Source organism: Anastrepha ludens, chromosome 5, assembly GCF_028408465.1.
Source record: "Anastrepha ludens isolate Willacy chromosome 5, idAnaLude1.1, whole genome shotgun sequence".
NCBI lineage: Eukaryota > Metazoa > Arthropoda > Insecta > Diptera > Tephritidae > Anastrepha > Anastrepha ludens.
The window spans coordinates 89,591,762-89,611,046 of record NC_071501.1 but is presented as its reverse complement, the minus strand read 5'-3'; the positions used below and the strand labels follow the sequence as shown (position 1 = coordinate 89,611,046).

The window sequence follows — 19,285 nt, the reverse complement described above, 5'->3', positions numbered from 1 at the left end:
CTTGGCTCTTTCGTTTTGTTTCTGATTTTTCTTTAAAGACTTTGTTTTTTCAAATATGCTTAGCAAAATACAATTTTAAATCAAATTTAACATTATTATATTCCCATAAATTAATAGTTGTTGTTTTGCCATTTGCACTAGCTTAATGATGTGTGTATATGTGGGTAAAGGTAGTTTTAATTGTAGTTGTATTGTAGCAGTACTTAATAAAGCGCGTTGGTTCCTAAGGTATTTTCCAAACAAAATTTACTAAATTTCGATGACTTCAATTTGTTGGCTCGATCATCATTTTCGATTAAATCATACAATATTTTTTGTTCCGTTTCCGTTTTCGTGTTATTACTTTGCAGATAGGTTTTGTTTGTTGGATAGCTAAGTTCAGTCTTAGTTCCTTACTCTCACAGTAGCTGAAAAGAAGCAAAAGAAAAATTGTATTATTACTAATTGAAAGCAAAAAAATGAGGGTAGATCAAATAAAGGTTCATTTTTAAATCACAAAATACAAAAAAAAAACAAAAAAATATCTCCAGCACGAAGTCGGCTTAACTCTGTAGATCCCTCCATTTGTGCAACAACATCAAGACGCTCGCCACAAATAGGAGGAGAAACTCGGCCAAAGACCTAAAAAGGGTATTTTGACACTGACATAAATTTGCGTAAAAAAGTTGTTTTTGTTATTGCTCTCGCAAAAGCATGCAACATTCCCCCCTACCCGTGGAACAGCCTTGCCGGTGGACAGCACTCAAAATCACAGTCGACAGACGGTATTGCCGTTGTTGTTGTTGTAGCAGCATAAACATACCTCATACAAGTGCAGAGTAACTGCGGCTGGAGTAATGACCTGGAACAATTGCCAGGTGACGTGAAATTTCGACCAAGAACAAAACGAATACCATCCCACAGCCATAGAACACACCTGATATGGGTCCCTGCAATTTTTTCTGTTTGATCGAGTCAGAAAACCATGTCAGGGGACGCATTACGCATTTTAACAGCCGAAAAGAAATAATGGAAAAATCGAAAACGGCTCTGAAGGCTATACCGAAAATACGAGAAATGTTTCGAGAGCCGGATTAAACCCTGGCGTAAGAGCGTTGCAGTTGATGGTGAGTACTTTGAAGGCGATAATATCACTTTTGAGGAATAAATTTACATTTTAAATCTTCTGAATGTATTGCGGGAACTTTTAGATCAAGGTGGTAAATCCGGGTCGTTCCGGTAACGTAGTTCGGACTGTCGTGGGAATGTAAATACGAAATACTTTGGTCGAAAACGAGTAACTCAATCTTGCAACATCAACCAGAACGACCCGCATGTAGATCCGGCTAAGGACTGTCACTTCAGCAGCATTCCTCAACATTTTATGCACAAAAATCTTGCATAATTTGCGTACAAGGTGCGCTCGACTCTGCATTTGAAGGTGAATTATGATACTTACCGAGGGCAATAGGAAGATTGTGGTGAAGTGAAGTGATAAAGGAGAGTAATGAAAGATGAGGGAGCGAGAGGAAAAAAAGAAGATTGAAGCAAGGACTAGGGACTACCATTCGGGAGTGCGCAGCTTCGAATCTCCGGGTATGAACATCAAAAAATAGATAAAAAATTTTCAAAAAGCGGTCGCGTCTCGGCAGACAATGGCAAACCTGCGAGCATAAGACGTGGGCTGAAAAGTCCTGGGCCTAACAAAGAAAACAGTTTTCAAAATTAGCTTTATTCATCAACGTAATTTCTATCAAGAACAAAGCAATAGTTTCAGCGCCGCTCCAACATTTCAGTACCACTTTGAAGAACGATTTATCTTTTGCCTCAAAATCCTCGAAGGCATCAGTTCTAGCGATAACCTTGTCATTCGAGCGAAAAAACTTACCCGCTAGCATTTGTTTTTGGTCTGCGAACAGCCAGTAGTCGCTGGGAGCCAAATCTGGTGAATATGATGGATGTGGAAGCAATTCGAAGTTCAATTCATGTCATTGTTTTGATTAACTTATGAAACGGTGCGTTGTGTTGCTTTGGTCAACAGTGAGCAAATGTGGCACCCACTTTGAACAGAGCTTTAGCATAGTCAAATGCTCGAGCAATAGAAATCCAACACATTTTTTTTTATCTTTACGATGTCAGCAAACTCATGCAACTTCACTTTTCGATCATTCAAAACAATTTTGTGGATTTGTTTGATGTCTTCTGGTGTTACCACCTCATTTGGACGTTCACTGCATTGTGCATCATCGGTGACTCTACGACAACGTTTGAAGTCAGCAAATCATCGAACCATCGAGGTCAAAATTCATCAAGCCAAGTAGGAACTTAAAAGGCTTCTAGCATATAAGACTGACAGAATACCAGGTCTGGCCAACCGCAATAGCAAAATTGTGAGAGTAACTTCGACTGCCACGTCACTGGGTACTCGGCAGCAGAATTCAGCCCGCTTATTTCGCACATATTCACGCACTCATCCAATCAGTCGTTATTCAAACGACAGCAAAGTAACAACAGCGAAAGTTGTGTCAATTTTTTTCGCATATCACCAACACAATCTCAGTTTTTTCGTAAGCAAAGTAATGTCACGACCATGTGACGTCAACCAATCAGCTGATTATTTCAAATTCAGTGAGACGCAGTTAATGGTCACACCTGTGAATTCTTTACAACATATTTAATATGGTTAATCCGTTCGCGGGTTTTAGTATAGAAATTGCAGCTTCTCGAAAGAGTGGGACAGAGAAAAAGGAAGAGAGGAAAGAGAGAAGGCCGTGTGTTTTTCATAAGCCCGTAAGCAATCGCAGAGATGTGAATAGTAAGTAGTAAGTAATTGTAGTAAACTGTTACATCAACAACAACAACATGACAGCACACAACAGCACGCTAATAAAAACATAGCACAAAATGATAGCGCTACCCTTGGACCATTTATTGATTAGTGAGCCTCGCGAATCGGACACTCTTATTACGAAAAACGTGCTTTCGCTGCTTTCGGAAAACATGGTTATGCAAGCGGTAAGCGCCTAAGGTACACCATTTTACAAGCAGGGTGAGAAATGCAAACAAATGTGCCAGGCTAATGAAATAACACTGGCGAGTAATTTTTATTAGGTGCGCAACTAAGGTCTCGCTGTTTTTTTTTTGACGAAGATACAACTTTATTCTGAAAAAATGATTACAAGTCAATCCTTGAAAGTACATATTGCCCATCGTTGGCTACTTTTTCTCATCTTTCTGGTAGATCTCGTATACCGTCGCGGTAAAACTGTTCATCTTTTGAGGCTATCCACGGATCAAGCCATTTTTTGTGGTAATAATCGGACGGCCCAATATCTGGAGAATATAGCGGGTGGGGTAGGATTTCCCATTTCAGTGTTTCCAGGTAGGTTTTAACGGGTTTGGCAACGTGAGGCCGAGCGTTGTAATGCTGTAGAATCACTTTTGTCTCTCCGCGTATTGCGGCCGCTTCTCGCGCAGTGCTAGGTTCAATCGCATCAATTGAAGTCGATACCGATCCCCAATGATGGTTTCACTTGGTTTTAACAGTTAATAATAAATAACACCAACTAGGTCGCACCAAATACACAGCATAACCTTCGCAGCGTGAATATTCGGCCGAGGCGACGACGTAGAAGCATGACCGGGCAGTCCCCATGACTTTGTTTTCTTTGGTTCTTTGGATTGCTGTAATGAATCCATTTTTCATCACCCGTCACGATGCAATGAAGAAACGCCTTCCTTTTTTGCCGCTAGAGCAACTGTTCAAAGGCGAAAAAACGACGTTCAACATCTCTTGGTTTTAACTCATAAGGAGCCCCCTGTTTCTGAATCATTGCAAAGCATGCAATCGCTTGGAAATGGATTGGCGGGTAACTCCTAATACTGAATCAATCTCTTTTTGCGTTTGACACGGATCCTCATTGAGCAGTGCCTCCAATTCAGCGCCTTCGAAAGTTTTTGGTCTTCCTTCACGCGGACGGTCGTCAACATTAAAATAACCGTCTTTGAAGCGACGGAACCAATCTCGGCACGTTGTTTCACTTAAAGCAGTTTCTCCATAAACTTTTTGTAGCTCTCGATGCGCTTCAGCCGCCGTTTTTTTCGAATGAAAGAGAAAAATCAACACTTCCCGCAAATGACGATTATTCGGCACAAAATCAGACATTTTCACAAAACTAAAAGTAGATGATACCAAAACAAAATCACTAATGTGTCGAAGCAGTTTGTTTACTATATGTCGGAGCTTGGTTTATGACGTTTAGGTTATGTTACAATAGAATCGACTAGCACACACTACTGGTGGCATCTATTGACAAACAGCGGGAATTTAGTTGCGCATCTAATAACTTTTTAAAAAATGATTTGTTTTGCTCCTATGATTACCAAAAGACCTGCATTTTTCTTGGGTCACGTCGAATTATTTTTTATAGCGCTTTAACATTTTTTTAATATATAAAAAATGCTCATAAAATCCGTTAATATGTATTTATTTGTATGATCTCAGCCTTGCTAGAAAGCTTAAATAGAAAATTATGCCACCTTTTTCTTTTATTTTACTAAAAATTTGAAATTTAAAAATTTTGTAATGCGAAGAAAACGAAAAAATTATAAAAAAAAATAAAAAGCCAAAAAGTGTTGACAGTGGGTGGGCGAATGAACTGTAAAATAGTTCGTCACAGTTCGTGTACAATGGACGAGTGGTGGTTGGCGGATGGAAGCCAATTTAGTGGAAATGGAATGCAGTCGTTTAGTGTTAGGGCAGCTCATACATCAAATTAAAATATGGCATTTCTAAGTGTGAAAATAGACATTAAAAAATCGTTATTTTTATGCGGCGACAATATCAATGGCAAAAGGCAAATATACAAACAAAAGAATAATACACACACCCAGAAACACGTCCAGAGGCTAATACAAAGAAGCGGAAACGGCGCTGACAATCGCCTGTTCGACACGCAGCTGACGTGTCAATTAAATAGTTTTGGGTGATTTATGATCACCGAATTTTAAGAATTTTAAGAACTATAAATAACCACAGAATCGAGTTGGTATATTTCAACAACTTTTGAAAAATGTAATTCATCATAAAGCTAATTTCTAAATATTTCATACGGAGGCGAACAAAATTATTCACCCAAAGCCAAAATATACAAATTGACACACAAAAAAAAAAAAAATAATAATAATAATAAAAATTTTCCTATGCAAAAATCAGCTATTCACTGCATAATTGAAATGACTCACGCATCAAAAATTGGAGAATGATGCATCAGGCTATTATTACATTTATCAACAGTGCGTTTAATAATAGCACAGGCACTAATGGACAAGTTTGGCAATTTTTGCGTACAATTTTTATAATTTTTTTAAGAATTTAGAAATTTTAAGATACAAATTCAAGTTTCCAAATCCGTGCAAAATTAAAAAAAAAAAAATTATAAATACTCATGAAAATTTCAGAAAAAATTCGAATACGCAGAGTTGCAATTAAAATTTGAAAAAGGCGAACCAAGAAGTACCGAGAGATTTAGTAACTCCTAAACCACTCAGGCGGAAAAGCTTATCGTATTTAAAGTTTAGGAAAGTAAAAGGGTAGCTAGTCAAGGGAAGGAAAGGAGGAGAGACAACTGTTGTTGTTATTAAAATGGTTGGGTATTTCATCTGAAATAATTTTATTTAGCGACTATCGCCATTTCATTACCACTGTTCTCGTGTGATGTCTTGTTTTCTTTTTTTTTTGTTTTGGAGCCAGAACCAGTGCGCTCCAGATATAGCAGGAAATTTTTTATCTGAGATTTCATTAATTTGCTGTAGGAAAGGTTTATTGAAAGAGCGAAGTCTTGTTCTGGTTAAACCTTGACGTTGGCATAAATTGTGGAAAAGACTTCCTTTCACCTCATCCACCTCACAGCTTCTGGGATCACAGATGGGATTGAAAGGAAGGCTGAGTCTGGCTGCACGATCCCCTACCTTCCAGGGGCCTGTAAGGATTACAGTAATACGTGAAATGTTAGAGTGAGAGCATCCCAACAGGTAATTCGTCCTCTGGCTGCTCGATAGAAGAGATAACTAGTCCTGTGATAATATTCGAGATAACCTCGAGTTCGAGAGAACGAATTTTACCCATTCTCGTGACATCGGAACCCAAAATTCGTAGCCTGGCTCTAGCAAAGGCAGAACACTCACAGAGAAAATGATCAGTGCTATCCGTCCCCTCTAAGCAAGACAGGCAAATCTGGTGCTCAATGATTCAAATGCTGGTCCTGTAAATACCGACCATCAACCGAAGGTCTTTTCTACCAAGTTTGAGAAGAAAGTTCAACAGTTTTCTCTGCGGGCTTTTCACAAAACACTTTGCAGTGCTGCAGCATTCTAGACTGGATCATCGCTTTGTGGTGTGCGTCTTGATGTTGTTCCACAAATGGAGGGACCTACAGTTTCAAGCCGACTCCGAACGGCAGATATTTTTATGAGGAGCTTTTTCATGGCAGAAATACACTCGGAGGTTTGCCATTGCCTGCCGAGGGGTGACCGCTATTAGAAAAATGTTTTTATTAATTTTGCTTTCACCGAGATTCGAACCAACGACCTCTCTGTGAATTCCGAATGGTAATCACGCACCAACCCATTCGGCTACGGCGGCCCACACTTTATATTGCAAATAATAAAGTTTCTCACTCACCTCTGTGCTCACCACCAATTGAACCCTCGGGCTTCTGGCAGTTACCGACGACATGCCCATAAGCATGCGCTTGATCAGCGCTGCGAGCGCACGGATGTATCCGCAGTCGAATCAGGTGAGCCCGCTTTGGAAGCTAATGCGCTATCGCCTGCCATATTATCGGGTACAAGTGTAACTTGATCGTCGCTCTTCTTTTGGTGCAACATATCGATTTCCGTTAGTGCAACATCAGGTTCCTGTAAAATTTATATATTTTATATACTTAGTGTCTCACTTTAATGCAGTGCATTTTTCAAGTGCATCACCTTCTCCAGCGCAGCATCGGATACACGCAAATGATAACCGTCAGCGCAATAACCCTTCAGCAATGCAATGCCTTGTGCACGCTGATTGCCATAGCGCGTTTCCCAAGCGTCTAGCAGACGATTGTAGTAGCGTGGATTCTCGATAAACTTTAGGTACATGTGCGTGTCGGTCGTCGGAAAGATGCGTTCTAGTGGCGTACAGCGAGCAAACTCATCCTCGCTGATAATTAGGCAGCGTATATCGTCTGGCAGTAAATTATCAAGTATGGAATCGAGATATTCCTCACGAAATTCAATCAAACGATTAGTGAACTGGTTGTGCTTGCGCACTTCCTCGACAGTGAGACAAGTGGTAAAGATGCGCTTATCATGACACAGTGGACCATTTAGCTTCAATTCTTCAATTATATCTTTTTGTTGTTTGTCGTTAAGTTTTGGTGGCACCTTTAAGATCAAAAAAAAAAAAAAAAAGTTGTTGACTGAACAAACATATCGACAGTTTGGACCTACTTGATAGAGCGCCGTATTCAGTACGGCTTGGATGAGTGGGCCTTTCACATGCAAATCTAGCGGCAGCTCTGAGTGTAACGAAGGTGAAATATTTATCTCCAACAACCATGGCACAAGATTCTCATCCAGCAAAATATCGAAACCAAATAGCTCGAAACAATTATAACGAAAGTTAACATTTTGGCGATACATGCGATTCAGACCCGATTCACCGCTCACAATCGCCTTGATCACCAAATTACGTAGCGTCGCCCACAGACGTTTAGTGTTCACACCGCGCATCTCCAAGCAGGACCACAGCGATTGCAGCGTCCACTTATGCCCCTGACAAGCATTGAAATCCTCGTTTTTCGAGTAGTTTTGAGAGAATTTATTGATGCTATAGTTGGTTAGATGCATGCAACGATCATCCAGACTAGTGAGCTCCGAACTATATTTAACTATAGAAGCAGACAGTTAACAGATAAAGAGACATGTTGAGCTCAGCCAACAAAACACGCACCTGATGCAAAACGCGCCAAGCCATCTTTGTACATATAAATACGCAAGGGATTAATCGATGTAACAACCACATAAATACGCATATCGAATTTACTATCGTTGATAAGCAGCGGACGCTCGATATATCTGTAATGAGTCAAAAATAAGATGCGCAACAATTGCAAATTAAAATTCGTGATACACTTGGGCCGCCCACACACACAAACACACACACTCACTTCTGCACTACCAACGGACGATCCTTGGGGAATTGGCTCCACTTGTTCACAATGCGTATGCCGGTGCCGCGTGCACTTGCTGGAGGTTTCACAATCCATTTGGTCAGCCTCGAAGCATTCTTAGGCCAGACCTGTCGCAGGTTCTCCAAATCATCGGGCATAATGTAAGATCTGCAAGGGAAAAGCGAGAGGAATGCGAGGGAATGTAGTTGATGGGTTTTCAGTAAAAAGAAAAGAATACTGTTAACAATGTCTATATTAGATAAAGGGTGATCAATTTAGAGGTATCGGATTTTAAATTGAAATTAACCAATGAAAATTCAAATTGATTGGGCAAACTTTATTATTTTTGTGTAGAACCAGTTAGGAAATTTATTTTTTAAAGATAATCCCTTTCAAATGTTGGCTACAACTGCGCCGTAAATCGGTCATCCGTAAACACCAATTTTTAATGATTCGCTGGCTAACTTCGGTCCGTGTCTCGAGAAAAGCTTTAGTAATGTTAGTTTCCAATGTCTCAATCGAGCTGGTTTATCCACAAACCAGTTAGACTTGACAGTTGGACTTGACACAAATAGAAGTCCAAAGGTGTGAAATCACACGATCTTTGTGGCCAATCCACTGGTCCGAGACGAGAAATAAAATTTTCAGTGAAACAACAACGCAGTAAATCCATTGTTTGACAAGTAGCGCCGTCTTGTGGGAACCAAATGTTGTGGAGCTCACGGGCTTCAATTTGCGGCATCAAAAAGCCGTTTATCATGGCGCGATAGCGTTCGTCATTCACCGTTACATTGGCGCCAGCCTCGTCTTTGAAGAAATATGGGCCGATGATTCCTCCAGCCCATAGGCCGCACCAAACGGTTGTTTTCAATGGCTGAAATGGTTGTCTTGAATGGCTACGGGTTGCTTTTCAGCTCAAATATGGCAGTTTTGCTTTTTGCCGTAGCCATTAAAGCAAAAATGGGCCTCATCGCTGAACAATACGGGTCCCAAAACGCGGATCTTTGCCGAGTTTTTCAAGAGCCCAACGACTGAAATTATGACGCTTTGGAAGATCGACCGGCTTCAAATCTTGGACTAGCTGTATTTTATACGCTTTCAAACCAAGATCTTTGCGTAAAATCACCCAAGTAGTACCATAAGATTACATAGGCCAAGTTATTGAGATGGGCGCCGAATCGATTCTTCCAAGTCTTCGGCAAAACTCACATTTACAGCCGCATATTCTCTTCACTTCGGGCTGTACGTCTAATAAAAACAAACAAAAACAAAAAAAAACGCTATTGGAAAAAGTACCTCCAATCTGAACACCCTTTACAAATTAAATTAGATAAATAATTTATGATTTTTCGTTAAGGCAAAATAATTAAAGTTAGAAATCTTCTAATAACGTCGAAATATCTCTCGGTTTAAGTACAAGAACCGTCGCTCCCAAGCGTCCCCACATATTTATGCCTAATATTTTATGCTGCCATATTGTTATGGCACCACCTGATATAAGATGTTAATTTTTGTCCGGCAATCTCGGGCACCCTTTCCTTTTCACGCTACTTCACCCAAACCTAATGTTCTTACAAAATCTAAAAGTTTCCGCATGCCCGCTTCCTTTGGCAATCGCCGACTAAGAAGTTGATATCTTCGATCACTTCAATCCAGCTATATCCTGAGTTTAATAAGGAAACTGGGTTTGAATGAGGTCCTGTGTTGAGGAGAGTGCCAAAAATACCATGAGGTCAAAGTGCAAGCCTCGTAGTAATCTAATCAAAACTAATTTTCGATCATTGATGTATTTCTTAAATCTTATTAAGCCACCATTCCGGCTTGGTTTTTTTGCCCACTTACTTTTGCATGAAGCCAAATTCTTTTTTGCCATACTTATTCATGTTGTTGTGTATACTGTGCCACATGCTATCTTTGCGGCCGATGCGAAACGAACCCGGCATATGGTTGTACTTTTGATGTGAGCGTATCGTACGGAAGCCTGGACTTTTCATATGCTTCTCCCAGACGGCCATCCAATCAGTGGTATCTAAAAAAAAAACACAAAAAGGTGAAAATGCGATTATATTGTAAACCTTCAATTTTTCACCAGCTGGCGTGTCACTCACTTTTTATGATGCGAAATCCTGAGTTGAGCACCACTCGCTTCACTATTTTTGGCATTACAGGACTCAGTTTCCACTTCAGCACGCGATGCAGTGTTGGCGGCACTTCAGGTCCCTTTTCAGCATGCGATGAAAAATTCAAATAAGGCGGCACATTCGGAAATAAGCTCGGCGATAATATACAGTCCGGCTTAAAGTATTCGCTTGTCTCGGTATCGCCCTCGCTATCCTCCAAGCCATCTTTCATCTGCTGTTCAACGGGGTTGCGTATATTGCGACTTTGGTGTATCTCATTTAAATCGTTGGCGAGGTAGAATGGATGACCAGTATATTCGTCTTCCGAATCACTATCTGTATATGCATTCACATCGTCGATGGCTTGAAGTGGAAGAATAAAAATGCGAAATATATTTGTAATTTAAAGAAGATTAGAACGGTGAATCATGCACAATCAGCATACCTGAACCGGGATCATCTTCAGCTGGAGTATTATGCTTGCCACGATCACCGTCCCCACCTTTAGCTAAAGAAACGCCCACATAAGTAGAGTTATCAGCAATTGGATGACGATTATGATAAGTGCGATTATCGAGCGGCATGTACTGCGAGGCATAAACGCTAGTCTCGTAAGCGGTTGCTGCCGTCTTATTTAGGCCATTTTGTGTAAGCAGCTCCGATTTTTTATCGTTATGATTAAGCAGGCTACTAGCGTGGAACTGATTCACAATGATTTTACTTAGCGTTTTCTGGGATGGTTGCATGAGGGGCCTATCACCATTAATAATGCCAGTGGAGCCATTGGCGCCATTGACAACAGAGGCGCCACTGCCAATGCCAGCACCAACACCTACGTTAACTGCAACACCACCACCTCCGACGACTCGTTTAGGTGGTGATGCCGAACGGCGTGAACTGCTATTTGGTAGCGATTGCGGGTGAGGATGGGAATGGCGTTTGGAGTTATGCGCAGCAGACTTTGGCGCTCCGACCGGTTCATCTCGGGGTCGCTTTAAAAGCAACTGTAGCGTTAGGGCGCATGCATAAGAATAACAACGAACAGCATAACAAAGTTGTACAACAGTTAACAACAGCAGGACATCAACCGCACATTGGAAGCGGAGAGCGGGGTGACATTAGGTATTGAATTGTGAGTTTAGTCACCGCGGGCACATTATGAACGTTTTTTTTTTTTGGTTGGTATGAAAGGGTGGAAAAGAGCAAAAATAGGAACATACAAATATAAAGGGGTTAGTTTTACGATATCACAGCAAAATCTACAGAGTTGTTAATTCAAAATTTATGGAATACTAATGACAGTAATAACAAAAATATTATAAACAAACAGCCTGCAGACGATTAATCGATTTGGAAGATGACTAGCATCGATTCTACGTTACCGGAATGACCCGGATTTACTATATATCCGGCCAAGGACTGTCACTGCGCTGCTGGAGTGACCGAGCACTGGAGTGAGTCCGTACCTGCATGGGGATTATTTTTGCTGCTACAACAAAAACAACATGACTAGTTTGGCTTTCATTTGGAAAATCTGTGTGATTCACGAAATGTCTATTATTATTAGAAAAAAAAAAAATAAAAACAAATAAAAAATTTGACAATTGTACAGTCCATTAGTAGCTCTTGGTGATTCAGTTTACCTGAACAGCGCTGTCGCGAATCCGGTGGAACAAAATGTGAGGTTCCTTACCTAGAAGAAGTGAGAAAGATTTGAGGCAGCAGTTTACACTTTCAAACAAGCCATCTGCGTCATAGGCGGACGCCAGTATGGAACAAGCATCAGCATAGGTGATCAATTAGACTCTCTGATGTCAGCAGAGGGTTCGAGAGAGATGTAGGAGCTGCACATCAGTAGGGACTGATGATGCCCTCTATATTCCTATCATCTGGCTCCCAGTATCAACACCGCGTGATGAGCAATTTGTTGACGGTTTTGCAAGAGATACCGAATGCTTAAATTGAATTCTTTAGAATTTGTTTTTAATTGGACGTTCTTCTTCTTCTCGATTGGCGCGATTACCGCCTACGCGATTTTGGCCGAATTTAACAAAGCGCGCCATTCTCGTTGGAAACACCAAATGAAGCCAAGATCTTCTCCGACTGATCTTCCCAACCTTCCGCTTCATCTGCTACCACCAGCTGGGCCTGCATCGAATACTATCAAAGCCGGAGCGTTTGTATCCAGCCAACAAAGCCGCTGGATTCTTTATTCGCTGTGCTACTTCTATGTCATCGTAAAGCTCATACAGCTCATTGACCACGAACTGCGATACTCGCCGTTGCTAACGTGCAAGGTCCAAAAATCTTCCGCATCATCTTTCCCTCAAATACACCAAGGGACGCCATACAATAGGACGGGCACGATGAGAGCCTTGTAGAGCCTTATTTTTGTTCGTCGGAAGAGCATTTTACTACTCAATTGCCTACTTAGCCCAAAGTAGCACTTGTTGGCAAGAGAGATGCTACGTTGGATTTCGGGGCAAATTTTCCCTTTGTTTTCCCATTCCACTTTCGAAATATTTAAGCGCGAGATCTTTTATCAAAACTAAATTTTAAGTCCCTATACCGAAACAAACATTAATTGCCAACTTCCAAATCGATCCAAAAAAGTCTGCTTGCAAACACAATACAATATTCAATTCAAATAAATTTGTTAACACACAGCAATTCATCATAAATTCCACATACCTGTACGCCACTCATTGGTATGGTCGAGTCTGGGCTGGATGTCAGGGGGGCGGCAGTGTTACTACGTATACTAATTCGATTTGATTTGTTATATGAGGCATTGCTAATTATCGATGGATCTATGGCAGGTCCAGTGGCTGATGTGCCTGCACCCCGCTGCCGTTTTACAATCGTGTCATTTGTAATACTATTACAGTTACTATGCTCATTAGGCGTATAACCCGATGCTGAATTAACCTTATACTTATTATTCACACTGATATAATGGCTGGGTGCATCGATTTGACAACCATGTGGGGTATGGGCGTGATTATGCGATGAGAGCAAAAGATTCTTTTGCACATACAATTTATCCTTATAAAGTTCGACCTCCTCCAGCCACGATTCATGGAAATCAAGTATCTCTAAGCCTTTCGTTTTCACACCTGCACTCTTCCCGGACGCATTGCTGCTGGCGTTCTCCTTCGTGTGAGTGTGAAGATGCGAATGACCATGGCCATGACTTGTGTGCCCGTTTTCTTTAACGTGGTTCGCATTTGGAGGCTGTGACCTTTTTTCACTAATTGGTGCCATTTTCACTTTGAATTTTGATTTCTACAAAAAAAAGTACAAGAAATTCGGAAAATGCAAAGCGATTAGTATAATAGTCAGATAAAATATTTCAAATACATTCAAGCTGATAGTACAAAGAAAGGTGAGCACACGAAAAAAAACTAAATAATAAGAAAAACAAAACTTTGCCAGACAAAATTCGTGAAGGTAATTCAAAAGTAACAACTTGTTGCAATTTCGCGCCGCCGCCATCCTCGCCGCTCTCCGCGCGCACTTGAGCACTCATCTTCGCACGAAGAAATTAATTGATAAATCAAATACAGGGTTGAGTAATCTGGCTATTCAAAGTGTAATGGAAGACGCTCGTCTCGTCGCGGTGCTCTTGTGACTAACGGCGGAGCGCACAAAAATAACTGAAGCTATTTTCGTGGTGGTATGCCACAAAGACCCATCGTAAATGCTAACAACACCAGCAACAAGCCAAAAACTGAACAAAAAAATATGGCACGAGCGCAAACATTCGCGTTTGATTAGAGAAGTCGAGGCAAATCAATTAAAATGAATGACCGCGGTGAGGCAATCGATCAGGCGCAGAGCAAGTTGCAAGCTTGATGAACTGACCGTTCGAAAAATAAAAACGAAAAACACTAGTGGGCTAGTGGACGGGCAGTACGTCAATGTAGAGCGCAACGAAAGGGCAGCAAGTCAGGTGCAATACAATATCATCATCCAAATAGAATGGCATCAACCAGGTATTCCCGCCTACACCAGCCAGACGAAATTCTCAAGTGCAATTCAGCAAGCATCAGACGGCTGCAGCACTTGGGTATTGCACGAGTTGCTAAACGGTGCAGTATTAAGGGTCAATGTCGCAACGTGGATTGTAATGCAAGTGGCAAAAAAGTACCACACTATTTAAGCAGTTTCCACAAGCGGAAGCTTACAATTGTATCTGCTTTCGGATTGCGCTGAGTTTTTGGTTATGTAGCACATTAAAATTTTGTAATTTCTTTTTTCACTAACTTTGATTGTAACAATGATGACAAAATTTTGTCAATTTCGATTACAAAAAAAAACAAAAATATAAAATCCAGTATTGTGACTGTTCACTCAATACAACACGATTTAGTCTGTAAAGCTACTTGTGTGCTTACAAACGGAAAAGGGCGCACAAATCCGCATCCGCTCCTCTTTGTTTGCCAACACAATCGAACATGTTGCACTCCCATTTGTTGTGTTGAGTTTGCTGAAACAACGAAGAGTGAAATGCCTTGCGACCGCTTCAATAGGCGCTATTTTTTTGTTGTATTTCCTTCACTTACACATTCACGCAAAAACGTCAATATGCCAACATTGTGCGAATTGTTTTTGGTTTTTGACAAATTCTTATTGTTGGTTAGAATTTCCATTTCGCACAAAATGTTTCGTATATGAATATGAATAATTATTTCTGCCGTTACAGTCGTCTATTGTTCAACGAGTTTTATTTTTTTTTTTTTTTTTGTTGTAACAAACCAGACTGCTGAGAGCATTTTATGTTATTGGCAAATGCGGTGTAGAGGAGTGACTTGGAGGCTTTTTGCCGGCAAGGCTGATGCTCAGACAGTCACGCTTAAATTTTAACCCCGCAACTCTTTTTCACTAGCGCTCTTTTCCTAATTATTCACTCACCTTCACACTTATGAAACACACACAGATGATTTAATTTGTTTATTTATTCCGAACTAAATTTCAAATAGCAACATCGAATATTGAAAATTAATTGAAATTTCTTAACAGAATTTTTCCTGCTTACTTGGTCGAAGAGACAGACGAACATATATTTAGCGTTACCAGCGGCGAATTGAATAGTGCAGAGAGTTGCCAGAAGATGATGGTGGTGGTGTGACTGACAGAGAGATTCAAATGAATTGAATATTTTGCTCATTAACTTTAATACTTTTTGTTGAAATTCACATAAAAGATGTGAAATAAGGTCTTTTGATTTAAACATTGTAGGTAAAATTTTATCATAATAATGCCACAATTTTAAGGTGGTGTTAAAGTATTTTTGTTTATATCCCGGGGTTTATTAATGACACCCTGTGCTAGTAATAAAATTACTTTGTAATAGATCAGTGAAGCTACCCAGCAATGGATTTTCGCGGGATTTAAATGAAAAGAATTTCCGTGAAAAATTAATAGATTTACAATTATTATTATTCATTTTATATGTATTCGATAAATAAAGGATGGGCTGAAGTTCTATATGAGTTTCGTACTAGTTTTATGTGATTTCGTTAATAGATGAACCATTTAATCAGTCCTAAATATAAGCTTCCCTTAGTTAATAAGTTTAAGGTTAGGATACTTGATTTGCAGATACAAAAGAGACACTGATCTTATGGAAAGAGGATTTCTCTAAATTACTGGCTGGCGATGATGCTATAAAACCCCCGCTAAGGAAAATGACCCGGTACCGCCAATTGAAGACGACGAGGTGAATAGCCCCGCATCCAGCTATGACGAAGTCAGTGTCGCTATTCAGCAACGGAAGAAAAACAAGGCAGCCGGAGCAGTTCGACGGTAATGAGCTTATTGGGTGAATTCATCAGCTTTTGAGTAAAATATGGCTAGAAGAAAGTATGCCTAATGATTGGAATCTCAGTGTCCTTTGCCCTACTATATACGCCAAATACCGGTAGATCCGTCTAATTGCCATCTTATATAAGGTTCTGTCGGACGTATTGTGTGCAAGACGAAAACCATAGGCCAGCTCACTGATTGGACCTTATAAGTGTGGTTTTAGATCTGGAAACTCGACCATCGACCAGCTTTTCGTTCTACGCCAAGTCCTGGAAATAACGTATCAAAAAGACAACGACAACCCCTCATCTCTTTGTCGATTATAAGACTGCTTTCGATAGCTCAATAAGGGCTAAAGGATGATGTATAGGTGGCCACAATATCTGAGTTCGGTGACTCGACTTTGCAAAATAACATTGAGCAACACGTCCAGCTCTGCCAAGGAGGGAAAATACCTCTCCGAACCTTTCATTACCGAACGAGGTTTCAGACAAGACGATCCATTATCGTGCGACCGCTTCAACTTACTCATGGAAAGGGTACTGCGGAGAGCCGTTGTTCATCGAATGCCACTATTTTCACCTAAAGTGTACAGCTCCTTGTATATGCTCATGACATTGACATCATAGGGCAGCATTTGCCGCTATCGAAAGAGAGTCAACTAAAGTTGGTCTGGCGGTTAACGAGGGCAAGACTAAGGATATGCTGTCCACTAGAAGAGACACGTGGCGTTTTGGCTCCAGTATTTCAGCGGAAGGAATTTATATATCTTGGCACCGCCGCCACAACGAATCACGCTTGCTAATGGGTCTCAGTAAGCAAATGTGTACTAGAGACCTCTCTCGCCCGACCAAACTAATACTCTAGAAGACGCTCATCTTATCCGTGCTACTCTATGGCGCTGAAGTATGGATTGCGTCGCAGACTGACCGCTCTTAGCGTATTCGAGAGAAAGATATTACGAAAAGTCTTCCATTCCCATGGCAGTCGGTTTTTCGTTACCGGAATGACTCGGGGTTTTTTCGACCAAGGGCTGCCACCGCAGTAAACCAGCTCTGTCTAGTGAACCGTTTATCAACACCCTCTAACGTCACAGGAGCAATTCCATGCAACAATCTTGCTTCAAATATTTCTCCTCAGGGCAGGTATTGAATCCAACCCTTGGCCAGAGGTATTGCGTTTGTCATAAACGGCTCCACCCAAACTCCACCTCGGTTAGGTGCGATAAATACAAAGGGTGGGGTCACCTTAAGATCTATTCAGGCCTTAAGTCACGGTATGCGGCCACGTATTGCTCCCACCACGATGATATGGATATAGTGAAGCGCATCAGTATTCTGCGCTTGCGCTGGCTGGGCCGCGTCGAGCGTATGGATGCAGAAGTTTCAACAAAGAAGGTATTCAGATGGCAAGTTAGAGAACAACGATGTAGGGGAACACCATACGACCATGCGACCATCCGATAGAAGGTCAAAGTCGAGCGAGCCCTATCATAGCTTGGTGTAACAACTTGGAGAAGACGCGCGCCAAGCAGAGACGTCTGACGAGACTTGTTGCAGTTGGCCTTAATCCGGTAACGGGTTGTAAACCTTGATCAGGCCATTTATGTAAGTAAGTAAGTTGACCTGCATTCCCCGCCCTAGGTTCGTAGAGGGATTCAAATAAGTTGAGACTAATTTGGGCAGACTCTCGATTGCTCTAGAATACTTTCTGTTCGCACAGTGTGCAGTGATTATTCATAGAAGTGAAGAAGGAGTAGGAGTCGTTTATTAGGCAACCTTCTTCAAGTAGGCTTTGGATTAACCCAATAAGCGCCACCTAATAAGAGTCCATATGGTGGAACCAAAGGTTAGGCTAGGTTGAAAGGATAGGTTAGGTTGAACTTGTTGACTTGCAGTCACGCATAGACCGGAACCAAAAAGATACGCATCCTTTGGAAATCGACGACTTCAAAGTGTTCCAAATATTTCGCTGCTGTCCTCCATTTGCCATACTGAGTTTGAAAGGATTTTTGCGCAAGCGAAGCAATCATAAAATGAGGGAGCCAAAGAGAGACGTTGCAACAGCACAGACCAAATGTAAACCAAACAACGTGGAGGTATTTTTTTCTTTATTTATTTACTAAAGAAGAAACATTTTCGGACTCCCCAGTTGCAACTTTTCCCAAAACACTAAAATCAAATATTTACCTGGCATCCACTTTGCTGATGATAAAACGAATAAACGTAGCGATGCTCGTCTAACCCTAAAGACCCCTAATCGTTAACTTGTCCGCCCCTATTTAAAAAAGGCCATCAATTAAGACATTCTATTCATTCTGCATCATCCACACCGGCAAGCAAGTGGCTATAAAAAAATGGCCAAGTAAGGCAATGCCACACAAGGATATGCAACCTGCGCCGCCATCGGATTTCGGCGTGTTGAAGCGGTGGTTTAGCGCCCACATCAAAGCGTTGCACAAGTAGCCAATCAACCAATCAGTGGCTAACACATGACCTACATGCGCATACTGACACCGGCATCGCCACCGGCACTGTGGACTAGCAGATTGTACTGATATCCGCACGGTGCGCGCCGCTTGTCGGTCGGTCGGCATGAAGTAAATACAATACATACATACATACATACATACGCACATAAGTGTATGTATGTTTTGCTTGTTTACGGGTAGGTCTTCAGTTTCGGACACCCGTTCGCGCCATTTGATTGGTATCTCATCAAAAGCAAAGGTGGCCGCGCGGAAGCCACTCAAAGACATGTTGCACACATGGCGCAGCGGCACCGACACCGCCAGCCTGTTATGAGTATTTATGGTCTACTAAACGGCCATACTGCCTGCCACATAAATCAGTGGCAACACAAGCAGCTAAGTGTTTGTGCAGTTGGCCAAAGCCAAGTTGTGTAGTTGAATACTTTTGTGTGTGTGTGTAAATGTCTATTTTGTTGCACGCATCTCGATCGTTTGTTGCATGACATTGTAATGATTTCATCATGACAAAATTATCGCGCACACAACCGTACACACCACATTTTATTGAGTTGAGGAGTTTGAAAAAGTTGAAAGGGAAAGATGGTTTTTTACTCGTATTAATAATTCGATACGCGCGCCTGAGAAGGCCGAAGGCCACCTAAAGAAGGATCAGGTAGACAATTGGCCAA

General features: G+C 41.2%; 1 protein-coding gene across 3 annotated transcripts; it reads right to left on the bottom strand.

Annotated features, from left to right (window-relative positions):
- Positions 1-80: 80 nt before the first annotated feature.
- Positions 81-15,394, bottom strand: LOC128863216 (tubulin monoglutamylase TTLL4). 3 transcript variants are annotated; one of them, XM_054102260.1, is made up of 11 exons: positions 15,233-15,394; positions 13,010-13,603; positions 10,764-11,322; positions 10,307-10,681; positions 10,041-10,227; positions 8,196-8,366; positions 7,979-8,103; positions 7,477-7,916; positions 6,967-7,410; positions 6,662-6,897; positions 81-407 (listed from the first exon to the last, which is right to left on the bottom strand). In XM_054102260.1, the coding sequence occupies exons 2-10, from the start codon at positions 13,580-13,582 to the stop codon at positions 6,736-6,738; spliced, it is 3,036 nt and encodes a 1,011-aa protein (XP_053958235.1). In that variant the 5' UTR covers positions 13,583-13,603; positions 15,233-15,394; the 3' UTR covers positions 81-407; positions 6,662-6,735. The 3 variants fall into 3 exon arrangements, with proteins under 3 accessions (XP_053958235.1, XP_053958232.1, XP_053958234.1); XM_054102257.1 differs by lacking the exon at positions 15,233-15,394 and adding an exon at positions 13,788-13,975; XM_054102259.1 differs by lacking the exon at positions 15,233-15,394 and adding an exon at positions 13,788-13,974 and having other exon boundaries at positions 10,764-11,310.
- Between the last annotated feature and the right edge of the window lie 3,891 nt (positions 15,395-19,285).

What these genes read in the sequence shown, in the direction of transcription:
- LOC128863216 (XM_054102257.1), bottom strand. Translation starts at nt 13,847, where the DNA reads ATGAGTGCTCAAGTGCGCGCGGAGAGCGGCGAGGATGGCGGCGGCGCG. An exon ending in GAATTTGGCTTCATGCAAAA is followed by an intron (nt 8,367 to 10,040) that starts GTAAGTGGGCAA and finishes TTTCCCTTGCAG; the next exon opens with ATCTTACATTATGCCCGATG. An exon ending in CCGATGCTGCGCTGGAGAAG is followed by an intron (nt 6,898 to 6,966) that starts GTGATGCACTTG and finishes TAAATTTTACAG; the next exon opens with GAACCTGATGTTGCACTAAC.